This window comes from Erpetoichthys calabaricus, chromosome 5 (genome assembly GCF_900747795.2).
Source record: "Erpetoichthys calabaricus chromosome 5, fErpCal1.3, whole genome shotgun sequence".
NCBI classification, from domain to species: Eukaryota; Metazoa; Chordata; class Cladistia; order Polypteriformes; family Polypteridae; genus Erpetoichthys; species Erpetoichthys calabaricus.
The window spans coordinates 31,900,996-31,923,944 of record NC_041398.2 but is presented as its reverse complement, the minus strand read 5'-3'; the positions used below and the strand labels follow the sequence as shown (position 1 = coordinate 31,923,944).

At 38.8% G+C, this 22,949-nt stretch overlaps 1 protein-coding gene across 1 annotated transcript in view; it reads left to right on the top strand.

Annotated features, from left to right (window-relative positions):
• LOC114644665 (sodium- and chloride-dependent GABA transporter 2-like) overlaps positions 1–20,945 on the top strand; it is a 47,239-nt gene extending 26,294 nt beyond the window's left edge. The window contains exons 10-13 of the mRNA XM_051928519.1: positions 5,359–5,461; positions 19,469–19,569; positions 20,315–20,485; positions 20,574–20,945. Of these exons, the coding sequence (XP_051784479.1) occupies positions 5,359–5,461; positions 19,469–19,569; positions 20,315–20,485; positions 20,574–20,780 (582 nt within the window). The 3' untranslated portion in view covers positions 20,781–20,945. The remainder of the gene's footprint in view (positions 1–5,358; positions 5,462–19,468; positions 19,570–20,314; positions 20,486–20,573) is intronic.
• Positions 20,946–22,949: the final 2,004 nt, after the last annotated feature.

Sequence of the window (22,949 nt, the reverse complement as noted above, 5' to 3'; positions counted from 1 at the left end):
GGCCATTGTCATACATGTTTTTAGGATGTGTCCAAACACAGCGACTGGACAGGGATTCAAAATGATTTGCCAGTCAGTAACATTAACCATAAAATCATTCTAAATAAATATGTCAGACTCTTTAGCTAGTTGTGTGTCAGCGGAGACTTTGACCGGACCATATAAAACTTACAGTAATAATTAATGCAGTTTACAAATGTTAATGCACTTGAAACCAGAAGATGTCTAAAATGTTTTCTATACTGGCTACATAGGTAATAGAATAAAGCTAAAAACATTTGATATTGAATATCACTTGCCTTTCATGCACTGTCAGTATTTCTTTGGTATCCTTGTGTGTCTCATGTTGTCTTGCCCGGTGCTATCGTCTTGCCATAATGCCTGCTTCTCAGACCCTGTCATTTTGATGCACCTTGCTCACCTTCTGTCTTCTCTTTTACTACCACCAATGGCAGACAGGCCACATTGCCTGTTGTGAAAGCATCATTGATATTGTTGTGAATACTTCCTGTCTCTGAAAAGCAACCATCACCATTCCTCCTACGCCTTTTCTCAGTATCCTCCTTTGTCTTGGCCTCTTTTTGGCCTCACTTCCTACCTTGATCATGTTTGACTGCGCGATTAAAGTGAAACTGACCAATCAGGCCAAATCCAAACTGAACAATCAGATTGCTTGGAGTGACTGAACAAAGCACAGAATAGTGTTTTATTTTATGGTAAAAGATTTGGCAGTCAGCATCATATTTAACTGATAAAGAACTGGATGAGTGGCATGATAAGATTTATGCTTTGCATTATTAGAGCTTAAAACAAATATATAGCGCCATTTGTGGTCAGAGGTAAAACCATCTGCGCTCACAATCCCCAACTCTGTAAGCTGATCCAAGCCAGGATCCTTCTGGAGACTTCGCCACATACGCAGACCAATGGATTTTAGTAGCAAGTCTGAAATGCTTGCAAGTTCTGTGCTCTTATAACTGTTTTCCACTCTCTGCAAGAACAAATTATGTCATGTTTTTGCACACGGAGAAAAGGAATACAGAGCAGAAGAAAACATAATTAGTAACTGAATGAATTTCACATTTGGTGAAACATAGTTTGTTTTCTTAAATTAAATTTTCTGCAAACTGCTTTGCTCATCACTAACGTTCTCCATTTTCAAAACCTACTATGTCTGGATCTGTCACAATTAAAACTGTCACCTGGATGACACTGCAACCAGTCCTTTAGCTTCCAATCCGTGTATGAGTGGTGAGCCCACATTGTGCTTCCTCACTCAGCTATTTACATCATGAGATGTTAGGCAGAAGTAGCTGAAATAAGATTCCTACTTGGGTTCACTTTCTGTGACAGGGTGAACATCTCAACATTTCTGGGCAAAGCTGCTAGTCCTCTTAGTTAAAAGGAGACAATTGAAGTGGTATGGCCATGTAAACTGGACACATTTTAGATTTCTGTTACTTTACATGTTATAGAAAGGAACCTCTGGGAGAAAACCTGTGACACACTGGAGAGTCTAGCTAAGGTGTACTAGAGGAATTCCTTTCTCTTCCTAGCATCACAAGATTGGCATGTTGCTGATACTTAACAGAGGTGATCAAGAGTCTTCTACTCTTGAAGGATCATCCATGTTGAACAGGTTTAAGGCAAAGAACAACACAACACATAAGTCCTTAGTAATAGACCAGGTGCAATGTCTCAACAGATGGCTCAGAATGGCTGCAGATCTCAAGATCTCTTGTGGACCCCGAATTCACCAGACAAAAGTCACTAGCTTGACAAAATCATGTGGATGTTGTTTACTCCTCAGCATCCTTAGGTTTATCAATTTAACAGAACATACTGTACCATCACTCTACTCTGAGATTTGTGGGACAGGGTAATGAATTTAGAGCTTGCTGGAAACAAACTGACACATATTCAGCCATCATTAAAAGGTCATCTTGTATTTCAATTCCATTTATCCCCAGATTGTTCTGCTTCTGACCTAGAAACACCTTCCTCATTCAGATCAAGTATTGGTTTGATAGAATTAAGATTAAGATGATCATCATTATTAACCTTCTGTACGCAAATGACTGTGGAATTTTAGCACTCTACTGAAGAACTCCAGCATACTCTAAAACACTTTGAGAGGACGACAGAGCTCTCACAAAAAGATGATGTCCCTGGTCCCAAACTGTCTACATATCTGGAGAAATTCTATAAGTTGTACAGCACTTTTCACAACTGTTCCCAAAATTATCCATTAAGGAAGAAGTTCAAAAATGCATCAATTTTGCCTGTATATCTTCAAGGAAACTACACCATTGGATTTTTGAGAACCATAAACTTAAGGTGGAAACCATGCTAATGGTCAATTAGGTCAGAAAAGGAAACATAAACAGAGAACAAGTCAAAGTCAAAACCAGAAAGTCACCTAAACCAAATTACAAAGCCACAACATTAAGCACAAAATGTAGCCGAGAAAGCCAATCAAAATATTCAACTGGGAAATCCTAAGCAAAGAAACACACAAAATAAAAAATCTTTAGTGGAATCTGCAATCTCAGATAACCAGGAGCTGTGTGGTAATAACTCATTACAGCAAAGGTCATCAACTCCAGTCATACTTGGGTGAAACCACCCTTGCAAAGGTATACAAAAAAATGTATCAAATGGCAGCACCCATAAAAAACAACAAAAAAAAAATCATGTTGTAAAAACTGCAAATACAGCGTAAAAAATATAACAAAACTTCAAAACATAAAATGAATATCAGAAATTGATTCAGCAGCTGCAAAAAATGTAATGGAAAATACAAATTTTAGAATAATGAGATACAAATTTAAAGTGAACCCAAATCATCGCAAGTGACAAGTGAATTCACGTTGTGGACGAAAAAGAGTGCAGACTGACAGCAGGCGGGTGATATTTTGTTAGTTCTCTTTTATTTCACATTAGGAGTCACAGGAAGTAAAGATTCAGAGAGCACAGTCTATCGCTGCAGGGCTCGTCTGAACCCTGATCGACAGCTTGGGGGGGCTTATATACCCCTTTGTCTCATGATTAGTGAGACAGAAAAACATCCTTATCATCACAATTTTAAAGTTAGGCAATATATCTGAGCTAAACATTATCTATGTCCCCAAGACTGATCACAGGACAGACGCCTTGCACTTGCAGCCTGCAGTCTTATGACCCTGAGTCATTCACTTTGAGGAAGTTAATAAAAAAGGCAGTTTAAATCATGTAGAAACCATTTTCCTGAGCCCTTGGGTAACATAATTTTGTTAGTTCGTAAATCAAGTTTTCCTACTGGCAGGGTTACAAGCATTGATATAAAACTTAGTTACCAAACACACAGGGTACGTGGTGCTGAGGAGAACATTCTTCTTCTACAACGTCAAACTGATTTCACGGAAAAAAATAGAATTGTTTGCCAAAATACAGCAAACTAAGGATAATGGAGGTAAGAAGGTGAAAAAACCTCAAGAAAGCCAACCAGAAAAGGGTCCATCCTATCTTTCTTCAAGACCTGTCAAAAAACCAAGAACCGAAGTTGGAGCCAAAAAGGGGTGTCTAAGTTTATTAAAAAGTCAAAACAGCGAGGTTTTTTTGGATTTATTTACAATCTCGGATGAGGAATGGCCATCAGGGGTATGTAAATGATGTCAAATGCTGTAATCTGAGGGGTCACACACCCAACAACCAGCAGTGTGCCCTAACAAAGGGATACATAAAATAGTACAGCTCAGAAAAAATGAACATGGTATCAGAAAAAGATGTTATTACCTGATAAACACATTCCAGCAAATAATCAATGTCAGAACTGAATTCTGTGATCCGAAAAACCTATAAATACATAAAAAAAGAGCATAATACATACAGACAAACATGTAAAAAATTAACTAACAAAATTCTAGAAACAAAAGGAGTTCCACTTCCAATGAAATCTGTGCCATTGACACATGAGAAAAGAAGTTTCTTTCCCATCTGGAGCAATGTCATGCATTGATTCTGCTTGCACCTGGTTGTTATTTAGTACAGCATTTAAGTATATAACAATAACCGGACTAATTTCCTGTCATGTGTAACATTTTGTTGGACCATCAAACTCATGTTGTGTTTGTGCAGGTAAGAAGACAATCACTTTGTCAATTGTGATAACAGGCTTGGCAAATGCAATCCTAAAGATGCATTAAAGACAGAATGGAAATTTGAATCTACACGGCGCATGCAGCGTGCAAACCCTCATCTGTGTAGTAGTCAATTTTCCTGTGGAAGAAACTCAGAAATGTTCGTAATGGTGCAAAATGAAGTGCACCTTCATGGTGATGTGAATGAGAGGAATAAACTAGAATTAATTTTGCGGATATGCAGATGCTTACCTGCATTACACAGCTACAGATAAACACTCAAGTTAACATGGAGGTGTAAACAAGTGTTTTGGGAGCAATAAATATTATTTTCTATTTCAAATTTTTTTTTAAAAAATGACCAATAACTCTTTTTAATGAATTTCACATTTTACAATTGCAAAATCACCTGTGAATCAGATTTTAGTGTCAGTTTCGCAAAACTGTATGTGAATCGACTTTCCTGTTTCTCTAATCACTATTAGTCACCCAAGTTCATTTTATTCTAATGTGCAGGTCTCTCCTCATTTGGCACTGTGGACACAAAATACAAGCAAGGCAAGGATGTTCAATAATAGGTTAATGCCACATTCTACCCACTTTCTGACTTTGTCCCAGCCTTTCACCTTTCTTCTTCTTCCTTTACAGGACTGTAAACCTTTCACCAGAGATACAGAGATTTTCCCTGAGAAGCAGATTATTGAACAATATCCATCCATCTTTAATCAAATTAGCTCCTTCTATTTCAGGGTTGCAAGATGCTGTAGCCTATGCCATCAGTATCGGGCACAAAGCCATTACAGGGAACACTTAGTCTAAACAGGGCCATCTAAGAGCTGCTAATAAACTGAACATACAGTTACACAAATAGATAGATAGATAGATAGATAGATAGATAGATAGATAGATAGATAGATAGATAGATAGATAGATAGATAGATAGATAGATAGATAGATAGATAGATAGATAGATAGATAGATAGATAGATAGATAGATAGATAGATAGATAGATAGATAGATAGATACCTCCATGGGTACAGGTAGACTGTGCAGACTCTGTTGGTGCCCGGCTTGTAATTCAATCTCTGGAGCTGTGAAGCAGAAGTGCTAACAACAGTGCTGCTGTGCCGCCCTAGCATGAACAGTTCTGGGCTAATAACTCCTAACCTGTATATATCCGTACTCTAAGGCATGTATGTTTCGGTTTTCATTTAACTTCTTATGTGTTTTATTCTGCAGGGTGGGATTTATATCTTCCAACTCATTGACTACTATGCCTGCAGTGGGACCTGTCTCCTGTTCATCGCCAGCTTCCAGTGCATTTGCATCGGCTGGGTATATGGTGAGCAGGTCAAAAAAGCAGCTTTACTGCTCAAACTTGTACATGATCAATCTCTCTGCCATCTTATACATCTCTTCATATTTAAAAAAAAAAAGTCTGGTTAAATTATTCTTTAAGCACATACAAATTCAGGGACCACCTTCAAGTTTACATGTATTGCTATATGTATAAAGAAAACTGAAATTCTTACTTGCCTGTCTCCTATAGATTAGATGCCAGTCCCTCCATGACAACTGCAATCAAAATTTTCCACTTTAACAAACAATATTTAAATGAAAAAGAAACAGATCTTTTAAGGAAAAACTAAAAATGCCTTTGACACCTAAGTGATTTACCTCCAAAGTAAAGGTGGTTTGATTAGTGTGACCCACAGGGAGCATAGCAGTGCCCCCAACCCCAGACACAATTGCACAACACCACGTTCCAAATAGAAATAACAGTTTATTAGTAAGGAAGAACCTCTCAACAAGCTTCTCTTCACAATACACAACAGAACAGTCCACAGTTGCTTCTCCCTGTACGTTCCCCGGGAGTTCTTCCGGTGCTCCAGCGTCACACCTAGGAAGCACTTTTAGGTCTGGCGTGATCTCCTTAAATAGGACATGATAGCCCTCTACAGCTCCAGCTGGTGGTCCCCAGGTACCCCAGCAGGGCAACTCACCAGGACTACAGTGCCCAGGTTTGCCCTGTGGGTGCACCAAGAGAAGCCCCAGCCACTGAATGCCACCCCACCGTATTGGGGGGTTATCTGTCCACATAGGACATTTCCTTTCTGATGTTCCTACCCAACCAGGCATTCCATCCATCCCTGCCCTTCCATTATAAATTCATTCTGCCCTGGTAAGGAGCCATCCATATTATGTCCTCTGGGACATTAGTCACATTTTACATCACCTATATGTGTAATTTATCATCACCTGACATCAGATCAAATGAATCTGAGTAGCACTAAAAAATGAGCCGCTCATGTAGGATTTCAAGAAGGTTACTTTGTTGCAAAGTGTACAGATTAGCATGATCCAATAATTAACATAAGACCTACAGGATCTTACAATTATCAGATACAGATCTAGGGGGGATAGAAAAAAAATGTGTAAACATTCCATACATCATTTCAAACTGGGAAGACCATCATTAAGAAGTGAAATGAATATGGCACCATCAGACCATCACAAAGATTGCCATAGCTCTCCAAAACCGAAAATGAAGCAAGCATAGTAGGGAGACAGCCAAGAAAGCAACACAAGCCTTAAAGGATCTGCAGGAATGAATGCATGGCATTAACCTGACTATCAGAACTAAGTCTGAAGTAATCTCTCGTTAAAAAAGTACATCCATGACCACATTACTTTTGTAAGAAGATGGTCTCAATCTTAGAAAAAAACACGAGAAAGTATGTTGTGTTAAGCAGATGAAAACTATTTGGTTGTGTCGTGGCGAAAAATTATTACCAGCAGGCTTTTTACCTGAAATGAAGGCTATTAGGAGTCTCAGGATAGGCAAACAGAGTCTATAGTTTTATTGCAATAAAATAACCATAATAATAACATGGACTCAACACAATACGGCCAAACTGAGCTGAGCCCCGAACAGTTCAAAACCCAAAACTTATATTATTTCTTATCACTCTGACCTCGTTCAAATTAGCTCATTTGCTCATTTTCTCTGACTCCCCTCTACTCCTGTCCGGCCGATACCTTGAGTTCCCATGGGAACCGTCATCTCCTGACTTCACCCTGCAGCTGGCCCCCCCTGGTATTATCACTATCTATTGTTCATTTCTAGTTTCTGTTTTGCTTATTTTTTATTGGTCTACAGCTGGGCAGATGCCTTCCTTTTACCATCTTTGGGCTTTTCTTATGTCATTTCCTTTCCTAAGCCTTTCACACTATGTTATAATGGTGGCCTGAAGCTAAACTTTAATTTAAAAAGAAATATGGTATGTGCCTTTATTTAATCATTAGCTTGGCATGCCTGACTTGCATTTACAGTATATCTACACTAAGGTTAATGCTTATATATTTGTCTATATTTATTTATGCTAATACAGGAATACACCAATTTTACTTTCCATACATTACATCATTTTGACCTTGTTAGTAGCAATACCTTTTGCTGTTTCTGCTGATTCACTATCCCAGCTGGCTTCTTATGTGCCTACTAAAACCATTTTTCCTGCATTTTGTTACTGGTATTGCTCCTTGTTTTCTGGCCTCCATGAGAACAGATGTTCTTATGCCTTCTTATCTTGTCCTCGGTTAGTTTCTGTGCGTCATTTATGTCCTGTTCTCTTCTTGCTTTCTTAATACTGGTAACTTTCCTTCAAGCTTAAAAAATAATGCAATATGACTGATGTTTTAGTTAACCATTTGCTTGACCTATCTTATTTGCTTAAAATTCTATTTTATGCTTAATCTTAATGTTTTAGAAGCTATTAATTACTTTTATGCCTATTTATGCTAATATGCTATTTATGCCTAATATATAAAATGTTTTCCTTCTATAGTTGTAATTCTCAAAGCCCTAATGGAACAAACGCATTGCATGCATCAAAGTGAAAGATGTTTACACCAAGTATTGGATGGAAACCGAAAATTCATGGAATTGTTAAAAAAAACAAAAAAAAAAACATTATTATAAAACTTACAGCAATTCCCTTTTAGTCACCTTCACAATGCTCTCCTTGAGATGCAACACACTTGTCCCAGCTCTACTCTCATTCCTGGTAACATCTCCTGTACTCATTGAGTTTTTATCATGGATTTTTCCTTCAATCTCCATTTTAACTTCAAGAATAGAAAGATGGTACAGGGAACATGATCTGATGAATACGGGGGGCTGCAAAGCAAGAACCACATCATCATATAGGATCACATAAGGTCATAACTCTTTGAAGGACAATGCAGTATGTGCATGTTTGTTGTCATGGTGAAGACTGCAGTTTTAGGGGTGTCACTTCTTTGGATGTTTTATTTTTCATAATACTCTCCCGTAGACACTTCAGCAGTTCACTGTCTGTTCAAAGAGAACAAACTTGTTATGAACAAGTCCATTATCGTCTCTTGAAAGTCTGTCATAGTGGCTTGCAGTAAAAAAAAAAAAAACTGCCAAACCCACCAGTACGACAATAGAATAAACAGCGGAAAAATGCACTCAATTTAACTCCGCACAATGCCACTCAGTGGACTAATTAACCAGACCTATGGGCATACAATGCACAGCAGCATATTCAGGAACTACACCCATGCTATTGACAAACGCTGGGAAGTTTAGGGTCCCCCCTCTTATTTCATTAAAAGATGGACACAATTTTTTTTTTACTTTAAATTAGGGTATATATCCATCCATCCATCCATTATCCAACCCACTATATCCTAACTACAGGGTCATGGGGTTTCTGCTGGAGCCAATCCCAGCCAACACAGGGCACAAGGCAGGAACCAATCCCAGGCAGGGTGCCAACCCACCGCAGGACACACACAAACACACCCACACACCAAACACACACTAGGGCCAATTTAGAATCGCCAATCCACCTAACCTGCATGTCTTTGGACTGTGGGAGGAAACCCATGCAGACACGGGGAGAACATGCAAACTCCACGCAGGGAGGACCCGGGAAGCAAACCCAGGTCTCCTAACTGCGAGGCAGCAGCGCTATCACTGCGCCACCGTGCCGCCGTGCATATTAATTTAATTTAATATTTCTGCAGCTCTTTACCTGAACAAGAATGTAGGAGACACACATCCAAGTATACTATGTGCTATCTTTTGTTTGCCAAACTAAAAAAAAGCTCATTTTTTTATATGGAAATCTTTCGTTTTGAACAGCAAATAGGTGAAATAGTCCTAAGCCTTTTTATTTTAGATTTTCTATAGAAATATCATTTTATTTAGCATTGGACTGGCACTCTTATTTCTTATCATGTAACAAATACAGCAGAGTACATATTACTTTTGAAATGCTTGTTGCTAATGGTGAGCACCATCTTGTGGACTCAGGCAGTACACTTACTTCATGATCAGGCACATGCTGTAAAAAAAGGTTCTCTAAATGAAAGCTGAAAAACACGGCTTACAATTTTTGACATAACGTGTAATCCAATTAATCACAGGGAACTCTCTTCCCAGCTTGCTTTATATGGGCAGGAGGTGGCAGTGATGCAAAGGATGGCCCTGGTGCCTTGGGGTTCCACCCACAAAATGTAAGGAACACAGTAGAACATGATGTTAACACATAGAAACAAAATAATACATAAACAAAATAAAACTAACAGAAAATGATTGTAATTAAATAATCAATAATGAAAGGAAAAAAGCAACAAAAAAAAAAATGAAACACAAGGTAGGGGAGGAAGCCTGACTTAAATATGCCAGGAATCAGTTGCGGACACGGAGTTATTAAATTGCAGGGTGGACTCGTTTATGCATACTATACACCTATGCTCATACAAATCACCAAAACCCTGCACCAGTTACCCTAACCTACATCTGTTTAAAATGATTTAAATGTAATTACCGGTATTTATCCAATTCACTGCCCTAGTCTGGAGCTTCTGGGGATGAAGTTAGATAATGGCTTGGCTTGTGGAGAGTCATGGGTCCAGTCCTGGTGATTGTTAACTGGATAAAGTGGGCTTAGATGGATGGATGTTTCCGATTAGTATTAACTAGAGTCATTTACGTAAGCATGTGCATACAGCATATTTTATGGTAAAATGCTTATTTTAGCCATAAGAGATTTTCTTCTCAAATAATTATTCTACTTTGTTAACGTCTTAAAATTTTATTTAAAAAAAAATCAGTAATACTTTTATACTTTTGGTTTTGTTCTCCTGTTTATTCTTTTTGGTCCTGTCATTTATTATCTGTATCTTTCAATTATAATTTTCCTCTATCTCTTCACTTCACTTCACTTACATATCTTATTAGATATATCTAAATGTGAACTGTCCTCTCACCAATCTTTATTTTAGGCACAGTTGTGCCAAATTGTTGTTAGTGTTCAGATAGAAACCTGTGAGTTTTGTTACACCCTGTCACTGGCTTTCCTCATTTTATAATCTTATTTATTTAGAGTTATTTGCATCTCATAATAATCCTTTAAACTCAGCTTCATTTTGTCAGCTTTCACCTACTTTGACTCAACTGGCTACAACTTCATCATCCTTCACTCAATTTTCATGTTCCATCTCTCAAAGTAAAGGTCAGATGTTTTGGTTTCTGAATTGTGCCGCTGGAAAATTAGTTATGTTGTACAGATATGTTATAGCAGAATAAGTTACAAAATTCAGTAATGTTTTTTTACCAAATACTGCATTTTGAATGTCAGGAGCACACAGAAAGAAGAGAAATATCTACAAGTAATATGTCTAGTTTTACTCTTCTGAAGCAGTACAAAGCAGGATTCCTTTTCTCTCTTATACTGCTTTCAAGCAAGTATCCATAGCACATATATCCATTATTGAAAACCCATTCAAACACCAACAGTTTCAAGATAAAAGAACATTTTTACAATAAATAAATAAATGCATACATAAATATTCTGAAATATAGAAAGTGGAAAAAAGAGAAAGTGGAGTGTGGTGTCATTTTAAAACGTTGAAACAGCAGTCACATTTAGTAAATAGTCTGTCCACCACATTGTAAACACTGAAATATTTAAGAATTTTTAAGATGTTTAAGAAAGCCAGATTGAATGATTTGATGCATTATTTTTTAATTCTGCACACTGATCCAGAAAAATAATTTTTTACTTAAAGGCATATGCCCCAGATCAGTTATTCATTCTAAATACTCTTAATTTTCTTTAAAATTGTCTTTAAATAGTGTCTAAAAGCCTTGCTAAAATATTCTTTATCTTTTACATCAAAAAATCCAAAATATAGTGAGAGGTTCAAATACAATGCCCCTTACTGGTTGAATTTAAAATTGTACTAAAACACAAATAAAAACAAAATTCAAATAGACACTAAAATAAGACCTAAAAATTGAGTAACAAGTTAGAGCATAAAGTTTTAAAATAGTCATTAAATAAGACACTTTAAAATATGTAAGTTTTTAAACAGGTAAATATATAGGTTAATAATTAATGGCCCTGAAGTCTAATTTTTAACACCAGGGCGCTAAATAATTTTTAAGATTAGGGACAAAAATTTTACTAATTTTAAGATTAGGCTTTTGGATAGTTAGGGTTTTACTAGATAATTGTCCATGACTTTTTGTTTCTCTCTCTCTACATGAACTAGGTGAGATTAGTTTGGCAGGGCAAGGGAAGTTTCATTATATCTTGTGCGACCACTAGGGGGTGTTGCAGTACCCCAATCCCATGACACAACCTCACAAACACAAGTCCAAGGTGCAAATACACATTTCATTTATGCAAATACCTCTGAAAGTCTTCTACAAAAGTTCACAAGAACAATTACAAAAAGTCTCTTTCCTTCCCTTTGTCTCTTCCCTGTCCTCCACTCTTCCTCAATGAGCTTCATCATCTTCCACCTGACTCTGACTCCCCAGGTGGCTTCTTTTACACTGGGCCTGGGAGGACTTCCGGTGCTACCGCACTGCATCTGGGTAGCCCTTCCAGGTCAGGTGGAGCCTACTTAAAATGAGGAAAATGCCTCCCCACAGTTCCCTCTGGCAGCTCCCATGAGACCCAGCAGGGCTGCCAAATAGAACTCTAAATCCCATGCAGCGCGGCAGGTATATATATATGGTGGACCACTAGAAAGCTGCTGTCACCTATCGTACTGGGGGAGCACATGGCTCTAGGAGACGGTCTCCTTCCACACTTCCATATCCAAAGTACCCTAGCCGGGTAAGAAACTATCTGTCCCGGTTGGGATGCTATTTGGTCTTAGTGATCAAATTTCTCACTGTATATGTTTGCTCAAATAAAAACTGATTACAGTAAAAAACAAAAAAGCCAGTAATGCTTTAAACAAAAAGTACTTAAGCTGACTAAAGATAATATGGCAGTGCTGTCGCCGTCCACAGCAGTGCTGAGTGCCAATGGCTTCTTACCTTTCTTATAGCTTTTTTAGGTAACTCACAATTTCTAGAAGGACCGCTCACCACTTCTGCGTTAGCTGAAATGTTTGAGAATTTGGCTGCCTTGCTCCTTTTACAGGCTCCCCTGTGGCTGACACTGAAGCTGCTCATTTGAATGATGAAATACTCGCTCACACTGTAGGTAATTCAGGCTGATGCAACTTAAAGTGCAATTGCATTTGACCAAAATTACCAAAATTCAAAAGCAATAGTGTGACGCATGTGCAAGCAATTCTGCAGTCCAAATATCCTCATTTTTAATGTTTTAGTAAAATTCAAAGCAAAAACTGTTCATATGAAAATAAAGAGAAAACCCTAAGATTACAAAATAAAAGAAAGTTCTTGAAAAGCCGTTTAAGGTATCTTGTTACATTTCTTTAACTTCCTATCCTATACTTGCAGGACATACAGTAGGTCAGCTAGGCCATACGTTTAAATGATCATACGTTTAAATGATCATACGTTCATAAAATGTGACAGTTGTCTGCAATGTCAATACATAACAAGAGGAACTGACAAGGTGGCCAAGGACTGTCAGAAGGGGCAAGGCTACCTGGAGAAGCCGACCTCAAAAACATCTTCAAAAAGGAATCTACCTTGATGTGTCAAAAGCCTTTGATTGGGTGTCGCTCAAGGGTTTGCTACATAAAACAATCCAGTTAGGGATTCCAGGCAACCAAATACACTTAATGTCATCCTACCTTAGAGACAGGAACCTCCAAGTGTAGCTGCCAAGATATACAGTAGGTGTGGTCAAGCACGGGTAAGACGCACGCCAAAAGAAATCTTAAAGTCCAAAAGTTCATTTTAAAAATATTTAGTGAAAGTTAAAAGCAAGTAATCCACACAAGAATAAAAGAAAAAATAGTTACACACGTAGAGTAAAAGGCAAAAAAAAAAAAAAAGGGAAAATGTATCTTCTCTAAACTTAGCTTTCTTGAGAAACTTTAGTTATTCCTGTACTTAAAGGTTCTTTACTTTAAGATTCTTAAATTCTTACATACTTAAAGATTCTTAGCTTCTTCTTCTGTACGCTTTAAACGTATGGCACAGCACATAAATTAAGTGCTGTTTTCTTATATATTTACTTCACACACTCAAAGGGCCAATAGACCAGTTGGCACATAGGCATGTGCCCAGGCACGGTTTAAAACCTTATGCCTTCCACACCTTACTCATGGCAAGGCTGTCACTAACTAACTGAAGAATAATGTTTACTCCAAGCTGTTAGAAATGGCAAGAATATACCAATACAATTCTATTTACGGGGGTTATAGGAACCTCCCATAGATTATGCGTTGTCATCTAATAAATATTCATAAATCTTATATAACTAGGAAAATGGCTGTTACACCAGGCAAAACTAAATGCCACAAAATCAATTGTAAAAAAGATCGCTGCAGGTTTTTCTTGGGGAGCATCACCATCAGCACTGCACTATTTAGCATCTACACAAGTGACATGCCTAAAATTGGAGACTCAATGCTAGCTCAATATGAACAAGTCTACCGAACCGTTGGGTAATTACACATAAACTTCCAGAAGCAGCAGATGCCCTGGAAAACTGGTTTCACACATACCTCAATAAGATCAATCCAGAAAAGATTCTCCAGAGCAAAAGACAAACAACCCACATCAACAAAGTCACGATTTTCAGAAAAGAAATCCCTTGGTAGAACTCAGTCAAATATATAGGAGTTACCCTGGATAGTCATCTCACCAGAAAAACTCACACTAAAGACAACCCAACCAAGGCAAAAAAATACACTTGAACAGCTCTACTCACTTTTGGATGGAAAAAGAAAAGTGAGCTCAAAGAACAAAGCACTGCTCTTCAGAAGCATAATTCATTCACAGCTTCTGTTTAGGGTCATGCAGCATATTCACTAGTTACAGACATCCAAATCTCTTAAGACTTGCAGTAAACATCCCACAGTATGAGGGGGGACCCAAAAATAACGAGATTTTTTTTTTCCGGAGGCTGGAGGGGCGTTAGTTCCAATGTTTGCCACTAAGTGCATGTACTAGACTGCCCTCTGCATCATTTGGCCAAGCCTTGGAGAAGGTCACTGTAATTTTTTCTTGAGCCTCTGTTACCGGCTTAGTCGATTTTGTGATGGCAGACTTGAAAGAACGTGTTTGCATCAAGTTATGTTTTCTTTTGGGGAAAACAGCAGCAGAAACTGTCACTATGCCTCAAAGAAGCTTGGAGGCAGGCAAGGGTTTTTACCTTGAAGTGCTCAAGCAATTGCATGATGCAATGTGGAGAAAACGACCCAAATTGTGGCGATCAGGCAAGTGGCTTCTCCATCATGACAACACTCCCGCCCACATAGCATTGAGTTTGTGGAAGTTTTTCATGAAAAACTGGATGACAACGGGTTTTCCACCCCCTTACTCCCCAGACCTTGCACCCTGAAATGTTTTCTTATTTCCAAGAATGATTAGAGACCGTAAAGGAAAGTTTTTTTAGGATGTAGAGGAGGTCAAGAAGCAAACGACGGAGGCACTGAAGGCAATCGCTTTGCAAGAGTTTCAGAACAGTTTTGAACAATGGAAAAAGCGGTGGGACAAAGGTATTACGTCTCAGGGAGAGTATTTTGAGGATGATTAAATTTTGGAAATGTTCAGAGAAATATACGATTTAAAAAAAAAATTCTCGTTATTTTTGGACCCCCATTGTATGGGACAAATCACCTAATCTATCTAAACTCCAAATAAATCCAAAACCTCAATGTGGACATCTCCACTAATTTTTTCATATAGCTAGAAAAATCACTAAAATACTATAGCAAAGGAACTGATGATGTACAACAGTACCCAGCACAAAAACACAGAAGATCAAAAGCAGTATTAGATAAACTGCTGATTTTGAACTCATCACTTTAAATATCTTTCTGTTATATTAACAAAAGTTTTCCATCATATCTGCGACTTTTAGCCTTGACCACTCCCCTCCACGCTGCTTGCCCAATCATTACTCCTTCTGTGCACATCCTCTCTCCAGACCACCCTGTGACACTCTCAGTGCTGTTAACTCAACCTTCAACCCAGTTGGGTTTTCAAGGCAGAAAAGCAAATTATTTATTCAAGAATGTCAAATTTTAGGTTGCGATAGAAAAAGAGCGGCAACAGCTGATAATGAATGTCGAAAAAAAAGGAAATGAACAAAAAAGTGCAGCATATAATAAAAATCAAGAACAAAGAGAATCGTCCAATAAACGAGAAAGAGAAAAGTATTGTGAACAGAATAATTTTTTATTTACTTTTTGTTACATTTTACTTTTTTACACCTACCTTTTTACTTTTATTAAATTTTATTATTCATTGGTATTTAAAGTAGATAGCTGTAGTGAAATACTCAAGTAACTGATTTTCTGTTTATAATAACTAAGGACCAAACCGTCTTCCTCCTGCACCCCACATACTCTTCCAGATAGATAGATAGATAGATAGATAGATAGATAGATAGATAGATAGATAGATAGATAGATAGATAGATAGATAGATAGATAGATAGATAGATAGATAGATAGATAGATAGATAGATAGATAGATAGATAGATAGATACTTTATTAATCCCAATGGGAAATTCACATTATCCAGCAGCAGCATACTGATACAATAAATAATATTAAATTAAACATTGATAATAATAATAATGCAGGTGAAAAACAGACAATAACTTTGTATAATGTTAAATGTTAAGAGGCGTCCCTCTTCTTAATGCTGCCTCCCCAGCACACCACCACGTAGAAGAGGGCGCTCGCCACAACTGTCTGATAGAACATCTGCAGCATCTAATTGCAGATGTTGAAGGACGCCAGCCTTCTAAGGAAGTATAGTCGGCTCTGTCCTTTCTTACACAGAGCATCAGTATTGGCAGTCCAGTCTAATTTATCATCCGGCTGCACTCCCAGATATTTATAGGTCTGCACCATCTGCACACAGTCACCTTTGATGTTCACGGGGTCCATGAGGGGTCTGGGCATCCTAAAATCCACCACCAGCTCCTTGGTTTTGCTGGTGTTCAGGTGTAGGTGGTTTGAGTCGCACCATTTAACAAAGTCATTGATTAGGTCCCTATACTCCTCCTCCAGCCCATTCCTGATGCAGCCCACGATAGCAGTGTCATCAGCGAACTTTTGCACGTGGCAGGACTCCGAGTTGTATTGGAAATTGCATTGTATTGTATTCTATCTATCTATATATATATATATAGTCTATATACCACCTCTTTAAATACAATCACTTTCTCTAATGGAGGTGCGCTCTGATGCCCTTCGAGAGGCTCAGCCGTGAGATACAATTTGGTGCATACAGTTATGGAGTAATACATTAATAATGCATTTTGGAAATTGTTTGATTCCTTTTGTTTCAACACACAGTACATACAGAAATATACTTTACATATTCATTCATCAACCCCTTGTTACTTTAACACAAAATATGGCATTATGTGCATATACTGTACCATGTATGTATTTAAAGGTCATTGTGCACTTTGGACTGTCTGCTGTTGGGTCACGTCGACAAAAACTGAATATGACGTAGTAAGTCTACAAACCCATGATCCCCTGTACCACTGAAAACAAAAGAAACAAGCCACTTCTGAGCTCCACACACAGTGCATTCAGAAAGTATTCACAGCGCATCACTTTTTCCACCGTTTGTTATGTTACAGTCTTATTCCAAAATGGATTAAATTCATTTTTTTCCTCAGAATTCTACACACAACACCCCATAATAACAATGTGAAAAAAGTTTACTTGAGGTTTTTGCAAATTTATTAAAAATAAAAAAACTGAGAAATCACATGTACATAAGTATTCACAGCCTTTGCTCAGTACTTTGTCGATGAACCTTTGGCAGCAATTACAGCCTCAAGTCTTTTAGAATATGATGCCACAAGCTTGGCACACCTATCCTTGGCCAGTTTCGCCCATTCCTCTTTGCAGCACCTCTCAAGCTCCATCAGGTTGGATGGGAAGCGTCGGTTCACAGCCATTTTAAGATCTCTCCAGAGATGTTCAATCAGATTCAAGTCTGCGCTCTAGCTGGGCCACTCAAGGACATTCACAGAGTTGTCCTGAAGCCACTCCTTTGATATCTTGGCTGTGTGCTTAGGGTTGTTGTCCTGCTGAAAGATGAACCGTCGCCCCAGTCTGAGGTCAAGAGCGCTCTGGAGCAGGTTTTCATCCAGGATGTCTCTGTACATTGCTGCAGTCATCTTTCCCTTTATCCTGACTAGTCTCCCAGTTCCTGCTGCTGAAAAACATCCCCACAGCATGATGCTGCCACCACCATGCTTCACTGTAGGGATGGTGCCAGGTTTCATCCAAACGTGATGTCTGGCATTCACACCAAAGAGTTCAATAGTTCAATCTTTGTTTCATCAGACCAGAGAATTTTCTTTCTCATGGTCTGACAGTCCTTCAGGTGCCTTTTGGCAAACTCCAGGCGGGCTGCCATGTGCCTTTTACTAAGGAGTGGCTTCCGTCTGGCCACTCTACTATACAGGCCTGATTGGTGGATTGCTGCAGAGATGGTTGTCCTTCTGGAAGTTTCTCCTCTCCTCACCTCCCTGACTAAGTCCCTTCTCCCCTGATTGCTCAGTTTAGATGGCCAGCCAGCTCTAGGAAGAGTCCTGGTGGTTTCGAACTTCTTCCACTTACGGATGATGGAGGCCACTGTGCTCATTGGGACCTTCAAAGCAGCAGAAATTTGTCTGTAACCTTCCCCAGATTTGTGCCTCGAGACAATCCTGTCTTGGAGGTCTACAGACAATTCCTTTGTCTTCATACTTGGTTTGTGCTCTGACATGAACTGTCAACTGTGGGACCTTATATAGACAGGTGTGTGTCTTTCCAAATCATGTCCAGTCAACTGAATTTACCACAGGTGGACTCCAATTAAGCTGCAGAAACATCTCAAGGATGATCAGGGGAAACAGGATGCACCTGAGCTCAATTTTGAGCTACACGGCAAAGGCTGTGAATACTTATGTACATGTGCTTTCTCAATTTTTTTATTTTTAATAAATTTGCAAAAACCTCAAGTAAACTTTTTTCATATTATCATTATGGGGTGTTGTGTGTAGAATTCTGAGGAAAAAAATGAATTTAATCCATTTTGGAATAAGGCTGTAACATAACAAAATGTGGAAAAAGTGATGCGCTGTGAATACTTTCCAGATGCACTGTAGCCCAATTGCATTAAAATCTCATTGTAATCCTGTTTCTCCCTATTGCTCTCCTTCCTCTCTGGTGTTTTAGTAAAATTAACATGCATTTTATTTCAATACATTGTATTAATATATACATATACATATATATATTCACGGCATTCGAAGTCTGTGTCACAATCTGATTGTATGGGTGGTTACCTACCAGGTAACGCTTGTGGTTGGCCAGCAATCTGCTAACATCCGCTACGGTGCCCTCAGTTTGTGAGGACTAGATCATAGAATGGTTGAAATAGTTTACTGTCAAATAAATGCAAAGAGTACGCGTACGCCTGATGAGCCCATAATGAGGGCGAAACACGTGTCGCGTACTCTTTGCATTTATTTGACAGTAAACTATTTCAACATATATATATATATATATATATATATATATATATATATATATATATATATATATATATATCTATAGTGTAGCAGCACTTTTGGGTGTGGAGGAAATGCCGCCAAATAGGGCCCTGCAAGCATTCAGGAACCCCCAGGCGGTGGCTACACTTCCATGCTCATGACCAGTGGCCCTGTTGAAAACCAATGGGGCTGCCTTCTGTCGCTCCAGGGAGAAACTGTCCTCAAAATACTAAATTTTTTATAAAACTAACTGGGTAATACTAAACTATTTTATAAAATCAAATGCACACAGTTGTATCCTGTTGTTTAATGTCAGGCATACTGAATATTTTTAGATCTTATCAATGTCTTTTCTTTGCAGGTGCTGATCGCTTCTATGACAACATGGAAGACATGATAGGCTATCGGCCTGGACCCTTCATTAAATACTGCTGGACTTTCTTCACGCCTGTTATTTGTATTGTAAGTCCTGTATCTTACAGCATGAACAAATATCCCTAATCTGGAGCTGTCATTAAATATCAAGTACACAGCTTTAATGACTTAGCACCTTTTAGAGATAAAACAAAAAAAAGTTTGCTGTAAAATCAGAATTCAGGAATCTTATATAAAAGGACTCACTTTTCTACAAATTATACATCTGTGTGATATAAGTTCATATTGATTTATTATTTATTCATTATTATTCTTACTTTATTAAATTATTTTTCTCTTTTTTAGTAACTATTTCTTTAATATCTTGTAAAGTACTTTGAGCTTCACCCTGTGTATGAAAATCAGTCAGGCATTATCTGACATGCTTAGGGTTGTGGTGGGTTGGGGGGGGGGGGGGTCTCGAGCCTATCCCAGCTAGCACTGGGCACAGGGAAGTATCCCTGGACAGGGTGCCAGTCTATCTTAGGACAAACACACCGGCCAATTTAGGATCGACAATCCACCTAACCTGAATGTCTTGGGACTTTGGGAGGAAACTGGAATACCTGGAGGGAACCCACAAAGACAAAGGGAGAACATGCAAACTCCACACAAGGAGGACCCGAGACACAAACCCTGGCCTCCTTACTGTGATGCAGCACTGCTACCACTGTGCCACCATGCCGCTCATGTATGCAAATGTGCTTTACAAGTAACTGTTGTTGTTTTCTTAGGCTTTCTCCCCTGGGTTGACATTCTTGACTTTTGTCTGTCTGTCTTTCCATATTTTCAGGGTACGTTTATTTTTTCCCTGGTAGATTACACCCCATTAAAATATAACAACACATATGAATATCCAGAATGGGGATACGCCCTGGGTTGGCTCATCTCATTGTCCTCTATTATTCCCATGCCACTTTGGATGCTTTTCAAATTACTCCGGGCAAAAGGAACACTGTGTGAGGTAAGTGGAAGAGAAACGTGTTCAAATGATCAAGAATGTTGACCTGAGATGTGCCATTTTTATTTATTTATTTATTTATTTTTTCCAGCGGTTCCACTTACTCTGCCAATCTAAAATTCAACCAAGAAAATGTAAAATGCTTGTGAAGTTAGACCCAACGGTGCAAAGAGATGGACAAGAACAAAGAACACCCAATAATCAGGGGGAAGTAAAACCAAAAAGGTATTATTTTATTTCATCTATTTTCCTAACACACAGTCATGGGGAAGCTGCTGTCTACCCTGGTAATCAATGAATGCACGGCAGGAACATCTCCCAGAGGGAGTGCCAACTCACTGCAGGTTTAACTCTTGCCATTATAAATTTTATATAATTAAGCTTGGCATCCAGAAAAATCCAAGAATTTCAAATGGTTGCAGAAAATGGAACACTGTACTGAAAGTTGAAAGGGTTAACATTAACATTAACTGGCACCAAGTTAACATGACTTGGATGGCATATGCCCTTTTAATTGCAATCTAAAAACTGTAAAAAAAAATGTATGAGAGAACATTTTGCAAGGAAAAATAAGCAATATGAGAATGAGAGGGTGGATTGGATAAAAAATAATAATAAAGACATAGTGTGGCTAGGACACAGTTAATTAATCTGATAAATCATAAACTCTGGCTGACTCTATTTAAAGCAGTAGTGAGTTACACTCTTAAAAATAAAGGTGCCAGAGTGGTTCTTCACTGCAATGCCATAGGGGAACCATTTTTGTTCCCAACAGACTCATGCACATGAAAAATCTTTATGTATGTAAATCTGTAACTGGCTATTCAGTAAATAAAGAGGAATAGATTTTAATAGATTTGTGAAATACCAATGAGTCCGGACTTTAAAAAGGGCTCCCACTGCATACAGTAACACAGGCTGAGTTCAGGTTTTCTTAATCTGTTAGTGTCCTGCTAGATAGCCTACCATACATTAAAGGTAATAACCGCAGGTCAGCAGAGAATGCTGTCTCCCATGTGCGGCACGCCAGCCTTACACACATAGACAGAAAACCTAGAAAATACACAAGACTGCAGTTCAACTCAATTGGGCCTCACAGGCTTTTCATGAAGCTGAAGGACTTGGGCCTGAACATACATATACCTCTGTGAATGAACGCTAGACCTTCTGACAGGCAGACCACAGGTGGTCAGAGTGGGAAAACACATCTCTGCCACCATCATCCTTAACACTGGAGTCCCACAAGGATATGTGTTTTAAACCCCCTGCTGTACTCTATGCACACTCATGACTACGCAACCACATTCAGCTCCAATTCCACAATAATGTTTGCTGAAGACACTGTGGTGCTGGGTCTCATCTCAAAAAATGATGAGGCAGTGTACTTGAAGGAAGCAGAGAACCTGGGTACATGGTGTCAAGCAAATAGCTTACAGCTAAATGTTAGTAAAACCGAGGAGCTGCTTGAGGAATGCAGCAGGAACCAGCAGCGGTCCTGCACCCTGCTAACCATCAATGGGATCCCAGTGGAGAGGGTAAACACCTTCAAATACGTTGGCGTTAATATCTCAGAGGACTTGAGCTGGACTTTACCCGCACAAAGACTGATCACAAAGGCAAGACCGCGGTTGTAGCCATTGAGGAATTTGAGGGCATCCCCAGTGATACTTAATATACAGGGGCTATAGAAAGCATACTCACCCAGAGCATCCAATCCTGGTATGGCAGCTGCTCAGCGCAAGACCATAAAGCCCTGCAGAGAGTGATTAAAGTAGCAAAACGTCTCACCAGTTGTGCTCTGCCCCTCTACAGGACATTCATAATAGCAGATGTAGAACTAGAGCAATCAAACTTATTAAAGATCCTTCACAGCCCATGAACTGAAATCAGGCAGACTTTTCTGTAGTCTTATGGCCAAAACTGAGAGACTGAGAGCTTCTAACCTCAGGCCATAAGACTTCTTAACAAGGACGTGCCAATGCTACTCAACACTTATTTATCGAAGTATTTTTTAAACTTATTGACACCAATACCCCTGTCATATTCTCTATGTGTGGTGTGTGGTGGCACTGAGGTTGGGATCTGCACTGGCAATCGGAAGGTTGCCGGTTTGAATCCCGTAAATGCCAAAAGGGACTCTGCTCTGTTGGGCCCTTGAGCAAGGCCCTTAACCTGTAATTGCTAAGCGCTTTGAGTAGTGAGAATAGCGCTATATAAATGCAAAGAATTATTATTATTATGTATGTGTATCTATATTATCTGTTTCTTATATTATTTCTCTAATGCACAGTCTTTTGAGCTAATCAGGCTTACATTTCACTGCACATTGTACATGTATAATACTGTATCCTCTTTAATAAAACCCCTGTGTGCGTCCATGTGTCCGTGTGTGTGTGTCTTCTGGTGAAGTGCGCATGCACGGGGCATCCTAAAGGACATCATTGCTGAAGAGAGTGCTGATTGGGTA